Source organism: Cucumis sativus, chromosome 3 (assembly GCF_000004075.3).
Source record: "Cucumis sativus cultivar 9930 chromosome 3, Cucumber_9930_V3, whole genome shotgun sequence".
In the NCBI taxonomy this organism is placed as follows: Eukaryota; Viridiplantae; Streptophyta; class Magnoliopsida; order Cucurbitales; family Cucurbitaceae; genus Cucumis; species Cucumis sativus.
This window is the reverse complement of record NC_026657.2, coordinates 19,404,599-19,426,677: the sequence shown is the minus strand read 5'-3', so window position 1 is coordinate 19,426,677 and position 22,079 is coordinate 19,404,599. Positions and strand designations below refer to the sequence as shown.

The following is a 22,079-nucleotide window of genomic DNA, read 5'->3' as shown; positions in this document are numbered from 1 at the left end:
TCACAATACTTTTGATTCTCGAATATGCATGTATGTAGCTCAGGTTTCTTTAACAAAACTAAACCAAACAAACAAAAACAAATTTGAACATTTATAAAGTTAATCCAAATACATACATATCCATTTACAGAATTATTATTGATGAAAGGGCATTGTCAGAAAAGTTAAATGTGTGTGTGAAGAAACAGTAAAAGTTGAGGAAGTAATTAAATCTCAAAGGGAGAGAGTGAGTGTGTTAGTATAGTATTACACCTATGAAAGATAGAGACAGGAAAGGGTATCTTATGATGTTTAGTATATATATATATATATAAAAAAAAAAAAATTCTTTGATTGTAAACAACAATCAACTCCTACAGAAAGAAAGGTTGCTAAATCTAACATTTTCTTGTCTCCAAAAACTCAACTCACTGTGCATTATTTCATTTCTTCCCCACAAAAACAAACCCAAATTTCAGAAACTCTCTCTCTCTCTCTCTCACTGACTACAGTTTGGATTGAGAAGGAATAGAAAAAAACCAATCCCATCAACCAGCAAAAAAAAAAAAAAAAACACTTAGTTGTTCTACCTTTTATAGAAAACCCCAAACCAATATCCTTTCAACTTCACAAATCTACAACCAAAAAAAAAAAATCTCTCATTTTTCATCTCCATCTACATTTTTTTTATAAAAAAAACATTCAAAATCCCACCACCAGAGAGAAAGTCCAAGAAAGATAACAGCTTTCTTGTGTAGTCTTCTCAGATCTTGTTCCCTATCTCATAAAAAATCCATCTCTTTATTTACCCTTTTTTTTTTCAAAAAAAAAAACCTCTTCTTGTTTGGTTACAATCCCAATATCATACAGGCCTATAAGAAGAAGGAGAAAAAAAATTAAAAGGGGAAGAAGAAGAAGAAACCCTAGAAGAATCTTTGAGGTGAGAGCTTTTTTCTATGGCAAAAACCTAAAATGTTATGAGAAAGTATAAGCTAAATTGTTACACAATATTGGTAAATTAACAATTGGGATTTACTTTCTTTCTTTCTTTTCTTCTTCCCTAATTTCTCTATTCTATTGAATGGTTGAAAATCAAACACAGCAAGGAACAGTCTCCTCCTAAAGAAAAAATCAAATCCAAAACAGAGAGAGAAAAAATTAGGGATGGACTTCTCCAGTGGTAGCAGCCATAATATCATCATCAACAACAATAACAACACCATCAACCACCAACAACCTGCACCAACCTCCTCTTCAAGCAGCAGATATGAGAATCAAAAGCGTCGCGATTGGAAAACTTTTGGTCAATATCTCAACAATCATCGCCCCCCGCTTGCCCTCTCACGTTGTAGCGGAGCTCATGTTCTTGAATTCCTCAGGTATCGAACAAAGATGTTTCTTTTAGATAATATAAAAAAAATTTCTCTCCCTTTGGTAGATATAACTAACACACCGTTAGTAAACCATGTGATTTTCTGTTTTGATAGGTATCTAGATCAATTTGGAAAGACGAAAGTGCACACGGCTATTTGCCCTTTCTATGGACTGCCGAACCCTCCAGCGCCGTGTCCGTGTCCTCTTCGGCAGGCGTGGGGGAGCCTCGATGCGTTGGTTGGACGGCTTCGAGCAGCTTTCGAAGAGAATGGTGGGAAACCAGAAGCCAATCCATTTGGGGCTAGAGCAGTGAGATTGTATCTACGTGAGGTTCGTGATTTACAATCGAAGGCAAGAGGAATTAGCTATGAGAAGAAAAGAAAACGCCCACCTTCTCAATTGCCTTTAACTCAACAAACAACTCATGGTGCATCTTCATGAAAAAAAAAGGTGCAAATTTTAAGAAAAGGAAAGAAATTCCTTAATTGGGTATTGCTCTAAACCTATTTTAAAAACATGGGTTTTGTTTAAATTTTAAAATTTTATGTTTTTTTTTTTTTTATCTTTTAATTTCCTGAATAAGTTTAAGGGTTTTCACTCTCTCTACTACTTCTGCTAGGGTTTGGAAAATTTGAAGCATTTTTATTTAATTTTTGCTTTGATGAATAAATATTTTTTTCTGAAAAAGTTTCTAAGAAAGACTGTGTAAAGGTGTAGATCTCTGCTTTTGATGCAAATACTAGCAGTGTTACTATTTGTAAATTTGTACTCTCTAGTAATATTCATGTAATATGCTTATTGAACACCATGGTTTATAATTTATATTTGTCGAATTTCTCTTTCTTTCCTTTTCCCTTTCTTAAAACTCCAATTTTGTTTATCTTAGTTTTCTTTTTCTTTTAATGTTGTGTTATTTTTTTAGTCCATAAAGTTGCTGCAGATGCAGTTCACATGTTAAGTTAGTACAAAATATGCCTGATTTCACTGTCTTGAGAAAAAATATATGTATGTATATATAGTGTTAGAGAAATTACAATAATCTTGGCCAAATCAGCTTGCTCTGAGATTCAAAGTTTTTATTTTTATTAATCATTTTTTGGCAAAATTCTCCTGACTTAACCTTTCTAAAAGCTCAAATGGATGAAAAACAAAAAGAAACCATGTAAGGAATTCGAACCTCTGACTTTTTGGTGTTGAGTCGAAAGTTGTAATAGAATTTTGAAAGATGATGATGTTTATTTGAATTAAATGTGTGACAGAAACTTTTGTTGTGTATCTGTTATTAGTTTCTGTGCAGTGAAATTTTTTAGATAAGGAATTAAAAATTAGAGAAATCAGGATGCAGTGGGAGTTGAATATAATTTGGGTATTATCGTTAGAAGAGAACTTTTGGGCAGTTGGTTTGGTTGTTTAGAGAAAGCAAGAAGAGGAGTGGTTTAACTTTCATTAGGGCTCATGTTGTTGTCCAATGAGTTATAACTATCCTCGCATTTGAGGTTCTTCTTTTGTCTGTCCATTCAAATTAGGTTAAGATCACATGTTTTAACTTATATTCATTCATTTGCCTATTTCATAACCATTTACAACTCGTTTCTTTTTTATAACAATTTGATTTCTAACAGTCTTGCTTCCACCCCTTGCTTTCCGAAGGTTTATTGTCAATATTTTAAAAGTTATTTAAAAATCAAGTCAAAATTTGAAAAAAAAAATAGAGGGCAAACCCCTTCAAAATATTTATAAAATATAAACTCAACATTTTTACTTAGAAAAATATAAATTATTTTAAGAAATTGAGAGAAAAATATATTCATTTTTAAAAATCGAAAACAAAAAAAAATGTAATGATTAACCAACATACCCTTAATATTTAATTTATTGAAAAATAGATGACATTTGATTTCGTTTGAGTACAAGATTTAAATTTTTAATAGATTAGATATAGAAAAACTATGCCGGTGAGATGAGTATTGTTTAATTTTTTTCTTAAGAAAAAACTTTTTTAGAACATATTTGTTAGTTAACTAAAGCTTTCTTTGAAAACAATGACTTTTTGGTTTTACGTTTTTTAATATATTAGAGCTATAAACAATCCTTTTATCTCAATTTATTGTTATATGTTATCCAAACTTCTTACCCAACGTTTTCAAATACAATGATAAATTTTAAAAACTAGAAATTGGATATTGAAAATTAGTTTTTGTTTTTTGAACTTAACAAACAATTTAACTATTATACTAAAGAAAAAAAAAGATAGGTAAAATATGGTAAGCAAAACAAAAGAAATAGATTACTAAAAACTAAAAAGGAAATGGTTTAAAAATGAACATCTTAATTAGTCTTTTCATTACTTTTTCTAGTTTTCTTTTTTAACTCTCTAAAGTTACTCTAAAAATATATAATAAAAAAAAAAATCAGAAAGCCATGGTTTAACATGTTTCATTTTTGTAGTTTAAAAACTATGATAAAAGAGTATGTATATATCATATTTACTATAGATATTATGAAATATTCTTATTTTGTATGATAAATTATAATTATTATGAAAATTGCATCAAATAACAAAACATTTATAAAAAACAGTTTATAGCATCAATTTTTTTAAATATTGCGAATATGACAAAATTAATGATTTTAGATGGGTATCAGATGGTAATCATAGGGTTATCAAAAGGTCATCACTTTTAAATTTGCTGCTGTTATAAATTTAGAAAATGTTGTGACATGGACTCTATTATCATAAATGTTTTTGCTATTTTTTGCAAAACCCCCTCAAAACTATCCTTCAACTTTGCCTTTCAATTTCCAAAATACTCATATTCTTTACATGTTTTCCATTACTATTATTATTCTCCATCTTTCATTAACATTTTAAAATTATACTCATCATCATAAAATTCTTTAAACTTCAAACAAAAATAAGAATATTTAAGAAAAACTAAACAATAATAAAATTTTGAAAAACGTATTTTGCTAAATGGGTATTTTCAAAATATAGAAAAATTCTAGTTTCTATCATTGGAGTATGTAAAACATGGTAAAAAACAAAATGTTTGTAAGCTTCAAAAATCCATTTGTGGTTTGATAGAAATATCTAAATCCTGAAAAATAAGATTTGATACTACGATAAAATCTTATGGTTTTGAACAAAATGTTGACGAATCTTGTGTTTACAAAAAGGTCGTTAGTTCTATCATAACATCCTTAGTTTTGTATGTCAATGATATTCTACTAAATTGAAAATGATGTAGGTTATCTGATTGACGTCAAGAAATGAATAGCTATGCAATTTCAAAAGAAAGATTTGAGATATGCAAAAATTATGTTCTTAAAATCCAAATTGTTCGAAACTATCATAACAAAACTCTAGTCATGTCTTAAGCATCTTATATAGACAAAATGTTGTCAAGTTATAAGATGGTCAATTCTAAAAGAGGGACATTTCCTTATAGGATATGAAATCATTTGTCAAAGAAACAGTGTCCTAATTAGACACCTTAAGAAGTGGAAGATATAAGACATATTTCCTATGTTTTTGTAGTTGAGAGTTTGATGTATGTAATAACTTGTAGAAATACAAGTTATCATGGCCTTTTAGGTAAAACAATGGAGTCAAAATGCGAGATAAAGGACCAAAACATGTATCTTTTACTACAAATTTATAATATCAAGCGAATGCACCTTACATAAGTCATTACCCCTAATTAAATATGCTTTTAAGTGTCTTTACATGCAAGATGACGAAAAGAAGAAATGAAGCATGTATCGCTTGCATGAACTGAGCGATAAGAAGATTCCTAACGAGTCATAAGGGCAAGATGCCAGCACATCATTATGTGAGAGGATTTGCTAGAATACAAGAGTGGTCGTTGGAGCTGATGTGACAAGGAACAACTACTTTTTGTGCTGACATTTGTAGGCAATGACAATTATGCAGGATAGCAGGGACGAATGTGCAACATAGAGCAAATAATTCTCTGCCTAAAGTATGCCTATAAAAGAAGCCAACTCCACCATGAACAATATACAGAGGAGGTCATCCCTTAAAGAGGTCAGTGAAAGGACGAGTTTTAAAATCATTCACCATTTGTACTAGTAGTTCTTCCTCTACCTCTTCTTCGATTAACATCTAAGTGAAAGCTTAGAGAAAGATTAGAAAGAAAGAAGCTCACCCACCATTCACTATAATAAAATGAGGGTCTCTTGACGTCAAGACAAACGTTGGCACACAAAACATCGAGAAACTAGACCAATATCGATGTAGGTAAGATGTCGTCGGCTTAACCGCGCAAGGCTGACACATCGTAATCCAATACGTCGAGCTTTGTCTATAATTTTTATTTTTTAATTTATCATTAAACTTTTCTCTGATGCAGTGGGGAAGCAAGTCGAGGAAGGTTGAATAAATTATTTTAATTGGTGAGCATCCCTGATGCAATGGAAAAGCATGTCGAGGAAGGTTGGCATAATTATAAGACTGTTGAACTATCTCTAATGCAGTGGAACATTGGGAATGTTTAAATAATGATATACATGTTACCATTTTCTCAATGATTGTACAATGCATCGGTAGTTGTTTAGAGTAAAGGTCGACGTACACATTGATTGCATCGAGGAATGTTTAAATAATAAATTTTACGGATTCATTTTCCCTGATGCCATTAGTGAAATGTTGGCGTTGGTTATACTAATGTCGACGTATCGCTTGATGACATCAGAGAAAATCCTATTTGTCGATGAATTTGAACTACATCGGCAATTCCTGACCCTATTTGTTATGTGTTAGAGAACATAGAACACAAAAAGAAAAGAGAGAAAACAAAGAGAAATAAAGGAGATCCGTCGCTGCCCACCACCATTTGTTGCTTGTTTCGCTGGTCGTCCACCGCTGTCGCCCACCGCCGTTCTACCCCCTTGTCCTCCCTCGTCGCTGAATGCAAGTTATAAGTTTTCTCTCTTTTTTTTTTTTTTTTTTTTGAAATGATGGAAGTGTATGTATATAATGTATAATGTGTAATGTGTGAATTGATACTATGTGTGCTTTTAATTTTATAATGTATGTGTAATGTATGTATTTGTAAATTTATGTATGTGTAATTTATATGGAAATTGTATAAATTTGTATTTGTAAATTTGAGATAGTATGCGTGTAAATTTGAGATTGTACGTGTTAATTTATATTCAAATTTTATATTATACAATGTATGTGTAATGTATGTTTTTAGAACTTGAGATTGAATTGGATATTTTACTTTAAATTTGGGTTTGGATTTGGACTTCTATTCAATTTGAATTTGAATTTGAATGTTTGAAAATATTAGATATTTAATTAAAAATGTTGGATTTATTTTATGGATATGCTTTAGTTATGGTAGCCTAGTTTTTATATCAAGATTAGTTTCTAATATGTAATAAGTAGTGTTGGAGATTCTTAGGTAGGTTTTAATTAAGCATGTATGAAGTGTTAGGTAGGTTTTTATGTCTGCAAGAATTATGTCATTTTCGAGCGGTGTTCATGAGGTAAATGTGTACCTGAACTTGGACGCATTAGATAACGTGGGAGGATCGTCTTTAGTGGGTGACACGTCAGGTTAGTCTCGTTACCCTAAACACTTGTAGTTATGGTTACGTTATTGATCGATCTAATAGTGTGTTTTTACTAGATCACTCTCAACCCTTTACCACTTCCACTCCGAGGAGACGACAACACTCTAGGAACATTGGATTGGAAAGGTATGTACAGGCCTATCTCGCCACACGCCCCTCATTTTAGCTGCACGATTGGTGTGTTAACACGAGACATGTTTCTGATCCAGGCCTTGAAGTGGACTGATGTACCATGAGAGTGCATCGAGGTCCTCAAAGGCAGCCTAGTGGTAAGTTTGTAAATTTTTTAGCATATATATATGTTGAACCTACATATGTAGAAGTCTAAATCTCAAACCTATTTCTTTTGTAGCAATGGTTCATGCTCAATCTCGAAGATCCAACAATTAATTAATTTTTTTAGCATCAAATGCTTAGTGTGTGGAAGGAATTTTGAGGAGACAACCATTGAAAGTTCAAGAAGTACAACGACCTAGAGGAAACACCTGCAAACCCACCGCTGAAATTGGTCAATCAGTTGTCAGATTGATACTTTCTTTCTGACCACTACATGACTCGACAGTTTCAGGTGATTTATATCGTCTACTTGACAGTTTCAGATTATTTATATTGTCTATTGTATTGTTTGAATGTAAGAGCAATCAAACATTTGTACGACAGCAAGAGTAGAGCAACCTTACAACAACAAGAGTGGATCCAAGTTGTTTCTTCAACCACAGGTCGAGATCATTGAAGAAAATGCAGTCGCTCGGTGGAGCACGTCGAGTTGTTTCAAGAAACACACGCCAGTAGGATTGGCGAGTTCGTTTCACCAACAGCTGAGGATGTGCATGTAAGTTTATAAAAAACTATTGATTATTACTTTCTATTTTAATTTTGATTATCTCCCAACTTACAACTATTGTACTATGCATAATCAAATGCAAGAACTCCAGTATGTTAAACTATTTTTGGTAGACAACCAAGCTACTCAAAAGGTCTTGGTTGGGGCTCCAGCCCAAGCCTAGGAAGAGTTCTACTTCTATTTCTTCATTTTCTTACAATTAACAGGCACACATGACAAAGGTTAGCGATCTAAGAGTTAGCCTTGAAAAAGCTAACTGCCTTATTGAAGAACAACAACTAAGGAAGGAGAAGCGGGATCGACTATTGGCAGACTGTGACTCCCAAATAGCAGATCATGATTGACAAATGGAAGAAAACTATGCACGAAAAATGGAAGAGATGAAGAAGATTATAGAGGATATGAGTCTTGCGCAGAGAGGATCATGAACTCTTCGGGTATGTATTTTTCAATATTTAATTTGTTTAATTTCGCAATTGTGATATTTTAACTCTACTTTTATGTCATCTGTAAGTTTTGCATTTTTTATGTGGCATTCATGACTACCTAATAGAAGCTAAGATAGGTGTAGGTTTTTATTTTTATTTTAATGTACTTGTTTTAAACATTTTGAATATATTATTTGTACTTTTTGTTATATATATTTCATACCTTTTTTTTTATTATAAATTGCAATTTCTTAATTTTCATAATTTATTGAAAATTTTATTTCTTGTCATACGAAGTGAAACTGATAACAGGAACAAAAAATAAAACAACAAAATGAAAAAAAAAAGTTATGTCAACACACGTTACACGTTGGGATAAGAGTTTTCCCCGACATCGTTTACTACATTGGGATAAACTTTTCTCGATGCGACATCAACGTTGGTTGTTCCTCAACGTAGTGCAATGACATCGAACTTAGTTCTATACCAACGTCTTCAACACGTTGACATTGTGTACGTTGGGGATACATCCATGCCGATGTAGTCCATTTTGCATGTAGGTAAAAATTTCCAAGACGGTGTTTTTACGACGTTCTTGTCGTCTATCGACATTGACAATACTTTAGCCAACACATTTTTAACTTTTTTTTGATGTTTTACGGTGTCGAAAATACCATAGTTTCTTGTAGTGATTCTCTCCCGACTTATAAAAAGAACCAAAGAAGGCATAACAGTGCATTCTGCAGCTCGACACATTTCTTTGCTTTCCATTTTTCATTTTTTAATGTATTGTGTGAATATTCTTATTCTTATGGCCGATATGGCTATATTTATTAATACAATGCATGTTTTATTCACTGTCTTTCTTCAATTTCTTACTATTCATCTTGTTAAAGTGTTTTAAGCAGTTTAAGTGTGTATTATGTACTTGATAAGGATTCATTAATTATAAGACTCATCGTGTTTAGTCTGCTTTTAACTCAATCATTGAGCCAGCGCTCATCGCCAACTACTCGAAAGAGTAATTAGTAAGGACCTCGCTAAACACACGCAGAAGGGAGTTTTCAATCAAACTTCATTCTGCCATTTTACCTCCAAGAGGGTTGCTCGCCTTGAGTCAATGTGATGTTTATAAATAAGGAAACCTAGATAAAAATCACTTGATCTATCTTTACCATTTATGTTCCAAAAGGAGAAAAAGTGTGATAGGCGCCAAGAGGTTGCTCGCCTTAAATAAAATATGGTTAAGTGATCTATATCGCATGAAGAACATATCACATGGCTTAGATTGCCTAAAATGTAGAAACGTTCTTTCATCCTTCTTAATGCAAGTTGGTTCATATCCTACCATACGTCTTTCCACTCCATTGCCCTTTATAGAATCCTCTGAGTAAATAATTAACTTTATAGTTTTATACTTATACTGTATTAAATATATATTGCTTGATTTATTAGTAGATTTTATAACTAAGTTTGATAGAAATTCCTTGTGTTGAATCATGACTTACCTAAGAAAACTCTTGCTTCGCTTACATTTGGGCAAGCGTGAAGAAAACTTGTACTAAACGTTAAAAAATATGTATTTAGCAACATATAGGTAAGACATGCACCTTTTATTGCATAACCCTAACCTAGACACCAACTTGTTTGCATTATTAGAATCTAATATGACATATTTTCAAATGAGTTCAATAACAAAAACAATAACATAAAACAAAAACTAAGTAGTATGCAATGTTATGTACTAGACTTGACATATGCTACTAAGTAGGAAATGTAAGTAGATATGAGTCCAATCCTGGATGTGATCATTGGATTGTCGTTAAGAATATTCTAAAATAACTTGAGAGAAAAAAAGAATATATGTTTGTGTATGGTACTAAGGATCTTATCCTTACTGGATACACTGATTCTAATTTCCAAACAGATAAAGATGTTAGAAAGTCTACATCGGGACCAGTATTCACTCTAGATGGAGGAGTAGTAGTGTGGAGAAGCATAAAGCAAACTTGTATAGCTGACTCCACAATGGAAGCTGAATAGGTAGCTACTTCTGAAGTGACAAAGAAAGCAGTATGGCTAAGGAAGTTCTTGGCATATCTGAAAGTTCTTCCTAATATGCATCTGTCCATTAGTTTGTATTGTGACAATAGTGGTGTAATTGAAAATTCAAGAAAATCTAGAAGTCATAAACAGGGAAGTACCATCTTATCCGAAAAATTGTACATCGTTGTGACGTTGTACTAACCCATATACCTTTTGAGCACAATATTGATCATCCTATTACAAAGACTCTCATGGCCAAAGTGTTTAAGAGTCACGTAAAGAGTTTGCACTACTATAAATTTTATATTTTTTTATGTGCAAAACACGTCAAAAAATGTCTACCTTGATGCTCTTTGCCCATCAAGTAGCTACACACCAAGAGAGCCCGGCCATCAAGAAAACTTGATGGTTAAAACATGTCATAAAAAACACATTCTTGTTGGTATTGGTCGTCAAGAAAGGGGGTGTCATGTCCTAGCCCAAATATCACTTCACGCAACCAGATGGGTGTGCCGCTTAGACATGCATTGTGTACCTCTTTGCAAGATGACATGTTGAATGCCCAGTAAGTGAAACAACTCTTTTGCTAAGCTCTTCCATTGAGCCTGAGAAACCTTCACAACTTTTTGTAGCGGATAACAACTCTTTAAACTTAGCTTCGTCGCCTAACACTTAATAATTAAACTCGACAACTTGTAAGCGATAAGCATAAAAATAAACACAACTGAAATTTACAAATTTTTGGACTTTGCTTGCCACCTACTACTTTTACATAGCACAACTCAACTTTAACTCCTAGTTGACAATCTCAAAGAGTTCATAAGTACAAATTCAAACCCTTTAAACATTAATTTGCATAAATAAAACAAAGTATGATCTTCTCGCATCATTACAAGAAATCAGGGTCTCTCTCGATGCAGAAAAAGGTGTCGACAAAAGCAATGTCAAAATAAATGCCCATCCTCGATGCATAGAAATACACGTCGGTCGAGACAAGTATTCTCGACGTCACAATTCAGGATGTCAGCAGAAGATAAATAAATATTTAATTCTCATATTTTCCCTGAGTACCAAAATGTTTTCCATTGGTTTTTTTCTTTTGCATAGGGAATAATTTAGTTTTCTTTTGCATTTAGATTCCAGAACTCATGTTTACCATTGGTTTTTTTCTTCTATTTTATATTTTATTAAATTTTTATAGGGTCCAAACTAGTATTTTAATTAGTTATTTAGTTATTTTATTCTCTCTTTATATATTTTATTATTTATTTTAACTAAATTAAAATATTTTCTTAAATTTAATATTTTCTTGTATTTAAAAATAAAAAGTATATGTTTATTTAAATGGTAATGACTTCAACTTAGTAGGAAAGTTGGGTCGTTACAATCATAGTGTGACATATTTTGAAAGCCTTCTCATAAATGTATAGAACATGAAATATATATATATATATACTTAAACAGAGTAATACTTTGAAACAGATCTCTTTATTTCATAATCGAAAACTAAGTTGGCATGACAGTAGTATGTTCAGCACATGAAGATCGACAATCTATACTTGAAAAGAGGAATAACGTTTTAAAAGTGTAAATCAAAAGACATAGTGAGCAACGGTTTTAGAAAACAGATTTTCATAAACAATTTTAACGTAAAACCGAACCTTAAATACATTTATCAGTAAATAACCATTTCATAACATGAATCTTGAAACATTTGCTTAGCTTTTCGAAGACAATCACTACAAGAAATTTGGGCTTTAGTGTTAGGTGAAAAAAGTGAAAAATTGTCTTTAATGTCGTTTTTGTAAATGTAGATCATTATTGTCGGTTTTAAACCGACATTAATGATCAGCCCATTTTTAATTTTTCTTTAATTTTTTGTATTTTGTAAAAACTGACATTAATGACCCCCCATTTTTTATTTTTTTTAGGTTTTAAAAACTAAAATTTTTCCTCTCTGTCTTACTTTTCTCTTTCTTACTCTACTCTTTCCCTATAAATTTTTCTTTTCTTTCTCTCCAAGTTGATTTCCAATTTTCTTTTTTTCTCAATCTGTGATCCTAGATCGCGAACGGCAACCAATCTTCATTGTGCTTTCGCCGCAAGAATCCTTGGGTTTCTTCATTTGATTTGGATTTAATTTATTTCTCATTTTTGTTTTGGAATCAATCTTTGAACTTTTGTGATGGGTTCTTGCATAAACTATTGTTGTATTGTTTTACAGGGAGAGTAAGTGAGAGTTGAAAAGAATTAATCAAATGACAACAAAGAAATTATCATCTTCTTTGTGGAGCTGAAGCCACCCTCCCCACGCCAATCGTCCAGCAGCCGACCACCAAACGTCATCATTGCACGCATTGAAGTTGTCTGTATTAGTTAAGAGCCGCTTCGATCAGTCTCTCTGTCTGACACGATCTTGTCATCTGAAGTTGGATCTTGGAGTTTTTGAGTAATGTATTCTTCTTTTTGTATATTTTGGTTGGGTTTCTTGAATGTTTTTTAATATATATATAGTTTAGGCTTGAGTTTAACCATATCCATTACATTTCGTTGTTAGATTTGAAGTTTTGGAAGAGTTGAGTTGTTGTCCAGTCGATAAGAATATCGATTTTTGGCTCTTTTGACATAAAGTTGGTGAGAATCTTAGTTTTCTTGAATGGTAATGATATCCATTAAGTGTTTGGTGCAAAATTAAATTACTCGTTATTTTTTAAATGTTATATTTGAGTTTAAAAGGTTGTTATCGTGTTGTCCAGTGGAGTTAAGGTGGTTTTGAGAAGTTCTTGACAAGGTTTTTGACAAATATTTCAGTGAATACCCATTTGGTTTTGACATAAATTAATGTTCCCCATAATGTTTTGGATGAAAGATTATAGATTTGGAGGATTTTGAAGAAATTTCCATCAAAGTTCGGTATCTTTTAGGTGTTGTTCCGTAAGTATTAATGCAGAATAAATAATTAATTTTATGTGTGATTCTGTTTTACATAAACATAAATGTACTCTTTCTCTTTTATGTGTGATTAAGCCCATTTTTTCCATTGGCAAGTTGATTGTAGTCGTCTTTCGTAATATCCTTTGGTTTTTCTATCTTTTCACTCATCAATCGGAAGAATTTTGTTACAGAAAATTATTGTTTACTTATGACTGCTAGGCAACGTTACAAAATATGACCACATGCGTGTTGCACTCATAGAAGTACATAATCATTGTGATGCTATTGTGGATAGAGAAAATGTTGGCCTTTATCAACATAATTTTGTAGATTCTCTGGATTTAATCTTCCTCATGTGGTAAAGTATATATTTTGGTCTTACATAGCCAGCCAAGCTAAGCGATTATGTAGATAGTCAAGCGCTCATTGAAAGTTAAAGACTATGAAGACGTTTAGGATTTCTTATTTAAATCCTGTATTAGGATCTTGTTTCATGTATTATCGTAGAATGTATATACAAACACAATATTAAGATTTCATTTTGTGTATACAAATGTAAAAGAAAAATATTGTAGTTTCTAAACTAATATAAATTTTATTGATTTGTTGGCATGGGAAAAAAACATTTATCTACACATACCCAATGTCGGTTTATAAAAAATGGCCAATAATGCAACAACTAAATAAAAATAAATCCAAAAATATGACTAATGTCGGTTTTAAAAATATATTTTATGAAAATAGATCCAAAACAAGACTTTAATATCGATTTTAAAACGACATCAAAGGCCAAATGACACTAAAGTTCTTCAATAACACCATAAAAAATGTCGGTTTAAAAACGACATTAAAAGCCTTTAATGTCATTTTTAAACCAACATTAAAAGCCTTTAATGTCATTTTTAAACCAACATTAATGAGACCTTTAATATCGCTTTTAAACCGACATTAATGAGGACTTTAATTTTGTTTTTAAACCGACATCAAAGCATAAACGACATAAAGACCTTTAATAATGCTAGCATAGATGTCGGTTGCAAACCGACATTAAAAGTCATTAATGTCGATTTTAAACCGTCATTAAAGGCAAGATTTCTTGTAGTGAATGTTCCATAGCCATGAGCAATATTTACCCCTTAGTTCGAAGATGGAATAGTTATAGGGAAGTTATCCCCCTCCTTTAAGGCATGAATATATACCCTTCCTGATAGCCTATAAACTATGGGCTCGTCAACCCTACCATCAATATAAAGTTAACCACATGTATACAATAGGTCTCACGATATTTTTGGCCATCGATAAAAACATTTAAAAACATTGAAATATTCATTGATAATGAAATCATAACGTAGCTTGAAATATCATTTCAGTAAACATTTATCGTACATCATAACTTGAAATAATAGCATGAAATATTGTTCATAAATTAGTTAAAACCTTTTGTTACTCACAAGCTATTGCTTGCAAAGCTTGAAATATGTTTTACAAATAACGTTTGAAACATTTCATTACTCACAATACTTGACTAGAACCTTGGTTGTGAGATTTCTCTCAAGCTTCCTTAATCTGAAAAATTTATAATTTACCCTTAATTAATCCATTGAACAAGAAAATACTCAAAATTTTCCTTAAATTTCTTAAAAATAACACAATATCTTAAAATAGCCTAAAAACGGCCCAACTGTGTCCAATGACATAGTGGATGGGGTTGGCCGCGCGTGCATGACTTGGGGCCTTACTGTGTGCTAACCTCGTTGAGGTGGGCCACGCACCACGTGTTAACCTTACAATGAGGGGTGCCACGTGTCGCAATTGTAGTGTTTCAACTTTGAGACGAACAATTGTGCGACACTTGTTCTAACTTGATGAACAAGTCAGCCGATCAAAATCCAAGAGTTGTGGGTAATGTCGACGTATGTCGTAACCTTCCTTTGCATTTTAGGGAAATTTTATTTATAAAACGCGGGACAAAAAGAAATACATTGAAATAGACGTTAAAATAACCATTAAAGACTGTCAATTGCAAGGAAAAAGGGTTGCTTGCAAAGAGTACAACTAATGTTTGGGCGGGGATTCAACTGGTATGCCTCCCCTATAGTATATTTTGAACATTTTCAGCTTTGATAGGCTTGCATATGAAAATGCCGAAACGTCACACCCAAGCTTTATGATCTAGAATGAAAAGCAAACACCTAAACTAGTTACAAAAACTAAAGATGAGATAAACTGGGGGTAATCGGAGCATATAACCAAAGGTAAACACACTTTGGAAAAATATGTCTGTGACACACTCCCTCACTTAAACAGTTGACGTCCCCGTCGACTGGCAAAGCTGGAATTCTTCGATCTTCTGCCTCCACGCTTCACGGTCTTTGGTACGTCTTCCACAGGCTTCTTCCATGAGGCTCTTCTGCTTCACCACGAACTTGTGTATCCTCCCCATGGGTCTTTTTCTTCAACTTTCATTGCTTCCTCGTGTCCTCTCACGAGCTGTAGATCTTTGCATCTTCAGAAACTACATTTGTTCAGGTCGCGGCGTCACAATATCCCGACCTTCCACATGAAAGTCCAAGAGGCAATGCTTCCCATCTGCCCATCTTTTCGGCCGCTTTGAGACTCTCTCCATATTGGCTCGAACAATGTCTGATCTTCGCTTCCACTTCTTTGCAATGTTCCAAGTCTGAGACTCCTTCTTCATACAGGGGAAATTAACAAGGCACGACAATACATGTTGTTTGTCACCAACACTCTCTGTTGGACTTCTGTCAGTTGATGATTTCTTCATAGCTATAACACCGGGTTGTGTTGCCTCCAACGAATGACCCTCATTCTTTTGCACTAACTTGCCGACCTTTGTCAAACTCATGCCATCATAAGCAACATAGTTTTCTTTCATGGATTCTTTCGACACGTCTCGCATTGGGCCATTAGCTTGACAACCCTGTGTACGAGCCGACACATGTGGAACCCCATGATTGCTCTTCCTACGTTCTGACCCAAAATCAAGTTTGAGCACGACTCTTCCTCTCCTTGCTTGATTCGAAGTCAGATTTGGCTGAGTACCAAAATGGCTGGCAACATCGTTGTTCATCTCTCTAACAAACGTTGATCTATGGGAACACTGTCTCCCATCCCTCGGACTGGGTGCTATGGCCAGCGCTTCTTCTTCAAACACCGTATAATTGCCTTCTGTGGCACTCTTCTTCTGACTCTCAACTACGATAGGGTGCCCGTTCTGCAGTAGGATACCACTCAACGCATGATTACACACCTCAGCATAAGCTTCAATAGGTAGGGTCACACCCGTGGACCCAGGAGTTGGCCCTCTCCTCGGGGCTTGCTTCAGAACACGGCTGTCGACACCCAACCGTCCTTTCTCTTCTTCACATAAAAAGCCTTGTGCTTTGTACGGAGCATTTGCAGGTCCTTGACTGTACCCGACAATCTCCTTGACTGTCTTCAGAGTCCAGATGACTCTGACTGCGCCATACGACAATCACTCTTCGTAGACGACTCCAATATGGGCAAACTGTCACATTTTCCATCACTACATCTCTTCATGACACACCTTGTGTCTTCCTGAACACGGTCCTCTCTTAGTTGCATGGCTGAGATTAATCTCAATCCTTTAGGTTGCCGAAGGGCTGTCTGCACAACGGTGGGGGTAGGGCCTGTGATCACAAGACACTTAGCTGTAGGCATCATGATCACTTGATGTTCGAGGAGGAATTCCATTCCGAGTACTACATCAAAGGCATCCATGCCTACAACCACGAAGTCAACGAAACCGCTCCATCCTCCCAACTGTATCACCACCCGTTTTATTACTCGAACGACGGCTAAAGCTGTAGAATTCACGTCCTTCATTTTTTCCGTATCCTTCTTCCAATGAAGGTTTATCCGTCTGGCTTCTGCCACTGTTATGAAATTATGGGTTGCACTAGAATCAACCATAGTGTTCCTTGCATGGTTTCGATTGATTCAGGTGTCAACATACATTAGGTCCCCTTTCGTACGCCCACTTGTCTCCCCTGCTCTCTTTTAAAGGGACGACAAGAGTCTTATGGCTCCCACTCTAACATTCTGAACTCCTTCTACTTGCCAAACTTCCTTCTCTGGTTGACCCGATGTGTCATCTGAGTCTGCAGCTAAAGAGGCCTGAAATGCATAAAAGGCAGGTTTATCTGAACATTCCCTTGCCCGATGTGGTCCATTACATATATAGCAACTGATAAGACAATTCGACTTGTTTCGAATATCACGTCTTCTCCAGATGTCCCCCGTATTGGATTGGAAAGGTTTGCTGTCTCTACCGGGACTTCTACTTCCACTGACAGCTTCAGGAGAATTCGATCGGTTATCTCTGTCTCTTTCAGGTGAAGAGCTTTGATGACGTCTTGTCTCTTGAACATCACTATACAGATCAAACAAGCGTTTAGCTGTCGCATAGGCTAATACGAGGTCTTGGACCTTCTGCTCGTATAGCTTAGTCCTTGCCCACGACTTCAACCCTTCAACAAAACTGAAGATTTTGTCCTTCTCGGTCATATCAGATATGTCTAACATCAGCTCCGCAAATTTCTTCACATATTCCCGAATGGTTCCAGTGTGCTTTAATTTCCGCAGTTTCCGTCGAGCCAGAATCTCGACATTCTCGGGGGAAAACCGCGAGCGGAGTTCTCTCTTCAAACTGTTCCAAGTGTCTATTACGCAATGCCCTTCCTGAATGTCAATATATCGGGACCTCCACCATAACGGTGTTTGTGGCTTTAAAATACTGCTCAATATCGAAGATAAATTTTTCCAATGCCTTTGCATCTTTTTCCCCACAGAAGAGCTTGGGTTATGGGATCTTTATCTTGCCAACTGTAATCGCTCCTCCAACCGGAGCTTGATTAGCGAACGCTCGCATCGTAAGGTTCACCTTCGTGTTCACCTCTACGATTTCATTTCTAACGACATCCAGGGTGGCTCGAAAGTCCTCTGTCATGCCATTTATCATTTCCATTATATTCTTCTGAGAGTTATCTAGCTCCATAACTCGGTCCTCCATCCGGGCAACAGAGCTCGATGAACTGTCCCCATGCTCGTAGGGAACATTTCCAATTCTCTGGATTTGTGACTCTAACGTGTCAACTCTAGCCAACAAATCTTGTATGGGTAATCCGTCCAGGCGATCGAAAATCGCGTCAACAGCATCGACTCTCTTGACAACTTTCTCAAGTCGTTCTTCCATAAATCGGATGGAATCAGGAACTTCCATCAGGTGGAGCATCTGCTCTTCGATCCCCACTAATCGTTCCTCATGGGTCTTACCCATACGTTTTGCAGTCGACATTTTTTTTCTGTCTAAATTGTCGCTCAGCCAACTTGGCTCTAATACCACTTGTCACAATCATAGCGTTTCAACCTCGAGACGAACGATTGTGCGGCACTTGTTCTAACTCGATGAACAAGTCAGCCGATCAAAATCCAAGAGTTGTCATGGATAGCAAAATAAACCCATACGTTTTACATTGTTTTGATCTGAAGATGGGACTTTTCTAACTGGCTAAGTTGTCATGATCTAATTAGTGCATTTTTTGTGGTTTAAGTCTAACAAACAACATGTGCATTTTGTTGTATTGCAGTTTTCTGTTTAATATGATTGGCCTTTTACATATATAACTTATAATTTATTACATATCAATATTAGGATATCGTATACTTCATGTGTTCTCAACAGGAGGAATGAACATTTGGAGATTAATTTGCACATTAAGAGCATAGTAATTGACCAAATAAAGAAGAACCTTGGAGATATACAAAAATATTTTTCGGTGGAATCTACTGAAGTGAAAGATAGAGAAGTTGGAATCTTTTTGGCTTTAAAGAATTTAAAGGGTTTCAAGAATATATTGTTCGATGACCCTCTTTCCCTCAACGTTTGAATGCTAAAGTGTTTGAAATTAGGTTTGAAAGATGTGAAGAGATTGATAACATTTGAGTGCCTGGATGTTTGAATGTCTGAACGTGTACAATTTAAAGAAGATATGAAACAACTGTAGAAATTATATGGAGTCTTGATGGTGATAGGTGCTAATTTTTCGGTTTTGAAGAAAATTAGGATTTTGATAGTTGTTAATTGTTTGTTGGGAGTTTGATTTAATTATAGTGTATTTGTTGTGTCTTGAATAATTGTATTCGGGATGCAATTTTTTCACTTAGCTAGAGGGATTTAAGACATTGTTCTAGCAATTTTTTTTTCATATTTATTTAGTTTTCTATTTTATCAATTTAAATAAAAATTTGTCATTGATCTAAAGTAAATGTTCTATTTGGCTATTCTTCAAGTAAGCCATTTTTTATGTTTGGACAACTGTACATTTAATATTGCTAAGTGCCCACTTGGTAACATTCTCGTTTCCTGTTTCCTATTTATATTTTTATTTTTTTGAAACAAAGGTGTTTGGTAACGTTTCCTATTTCTCGTTCTAAAAAAAATAGAAACATTTTTCATTTTATAAGAAATTATTGGAAACACAAAAAAGTAGTTTCTCCTGCTTCGTTTCTCAATTATTTTTATCGATTTTGTTTTCCTTTTTCTCAATTATTTTATTGTTTTTTTTCTTTTTTCTCAATTTTTTTATTTTCTTTTCCATTTTCCCACGTAATTTTCTTTTTCTTCCTCTTATTTCCATCTTCTTCACCAAATAACCACTCTCCACGTGGTTTCCTTTTTCTTCCACTTATCTCCATCGTCTTCCCCAAATAACCATTATCTTCGTCTTTCTCTCATTGTCTTTGTCATCTTCTTCTTCATTGGATCTGGGTTTTCGTCGAATCTATGTGTTTTTGCCAGATCTGTGTTTTCGCTGTGGGTCTTTGTCTTTCTCTTTGTTGTGGATTTTAGTCCTCTTCATCATGGTTTTTCATCTTCTTCCTCATCGGCTCTATCCTTCATATCTCAATCTTCATTTTGATCAACATAAGATTACTAGAAGACCTTCTTATCTAGGTTTGCTAAAGTGAGTGGTGTAATGTTTAATTGAATTAGATGTGAATAAATAACATGAATGAAATAAAAATAAATAAATATCAAATAAAATAAGGAAACAAGAAGCAGTTATTAAACACATTTTCTGTTTCTGTTTTTTTTTTTTCAAGAAGCATAAACAGTTATCAAACACATTCATGTTTCTTGTTATAAAAAAAGAAGAAACAGAAAACAGAAAATGTAAACATTACCAAATGAGCCTAAAAGACCCAATTATATATATATATATCACACACACGTATAACCTTAAATTTCTCTTGTTGTATCCCAATTATTTTAATTAACCTTAAACTTTTTAATTTTATTTTTGTGTTAAATTTTTAAATAAGGCCAAAGTTATTTGCATGAAAAACTTTATTTTATTGAAATTAAAAAAAAAGTTAAGAACATTTTACCTTGTCTTAAATTTTTTTGATTAAAAATTGGAACTGAAATTTTAATTTTCACAATGAAAAAGTGATCGAGAGATCTCTCACTCTTTCAAAATGCATTGACTACTCATCACATTGTCAATTAGTTTTGAGTTAAAACCTCATATATATCTAATATTGCATTAGAGCAGTTCTTAAAGCTCATGCAAGTGTTCATTTTAAAAGTAAAATAAAATTTAGACCAATTGGAATGAGTTGGTAAAAGAATGGATGGAACCCAATTTAAATTTGAAAACATCTCATATAGATACCATAATTTTTCTAACACGGAAACTCTCATTTTTTTTTCTATATATTTGTCCAATTCTTACACATTTTTTCTCTACTATTAAATAGGACAAAAAACCTTCGAGTTAAAGCATAAAGTCCCACCAGATTTCACCACGTCCTAAAATCATCCTCTTAAAACACAATAAAAAATGTCCAGTAGGACGACACCCTAGCATACCTATCTCGGTCAACAAATCAACGGTATACTTCCTCTAAGATATGGGATACTTTCTTTAGATCTAGCTACCTCCATTCCAAGAAAATATTTCGGATTTCTCAAGTGATCTTTGATTTTAAACTCATCATCCATTCTCTTTTCTAATTAAATGATTTCAGAATCGTCGTTCCCATATAGAATGATGTCATCGACATAAACAATCAATATTGTGATCTTTCTAGCCCTTGGAGAATCTGTAAACAAAGTATGGTTGTAGTCCCAAAATGTACCCTGAGGACATGACAAAGGTAGTAAACATAGAGTGTTTGTATCGAAAAATGCTACTTTCTTGGAGGAAGACCACATGAGAAATCATTAACCACAAAGCAAATTAGTATTAAGTGAAGATACTAATGAATCAACAAGGGTTGTTGATGAAGCTGGTCCCTCATCAAAAGTTGATGAAACCAACACATCATGTTAGTCTATTCTTTCTCATTCGTTGAGAATGCCTCGACGCAGTGGAGGGATTATATCACAACCTAACCGTTACTTGGGTTTAACTGAAACTCAAGTTGTCATACCAGATTATGGCGTTGAGGAACTATTGTCCTATAAACAGGCAATGAATGATGTAGACAAGGACCAATGGGTCAAAGCTATGAACCTTGAAATGGAGTCTATGCACTTCAATTCAGTGTGGGAGCTTGTAGATCTACCTGAAGGGGTAAAACCTATAGGGTGCAAATGGATCTATAAGAGAAAGAGAGATTCAACTGGGAAGGTACAGACCTTCAAAGCTAGACTTGTAGCAAAACAAAGGGAAGGGGTTGACTATGATGAAACTTTTTCCCATGTTGCTATGTTAAAGTCTGTAAAGATTCTCTTGTCCATAGCCATTTTTTTATGATGATGAAATATGGAAAATGGATGTTAAGATTGCTTTTCTGAATGGCATTCTTGAAGAGAGTATCTT

General features: G+C 34.1%; 1 protein-coding gene across 1 annotated transcript; it reads left to right on the top strand.

The window, feature by feature from the left end:
• The first annotated feature begins 355 nt into the window (after positions 1 to 355).
• On the top strand, positions 356 to 2,196 carry LOC101218578 (protein LIGHT-DEPENDENT SHORT HYPOCOTYLS 3). Its single transcript, XM_004152005.3, has 3 exons — positions 356 to 919; positions 1,082 to 1,358; positions 1,467 to 2,196. Exons 2-3 carry the CDS (start codon positions 1,144 to 1,146, stop codon positions 1,792 to 1,794), a joined length of 543 nt encoding a protein of 180 aa, XP_004152053.1. The 5' UTR covers positions 356 to 919; positions 1,082 to 1,143; the 3' UTR covers positions 1,795 to 2,196.
• The last annotated feature ends 19,883 nt before the right edge of the window (positions 2,197 to 22,079 follow it).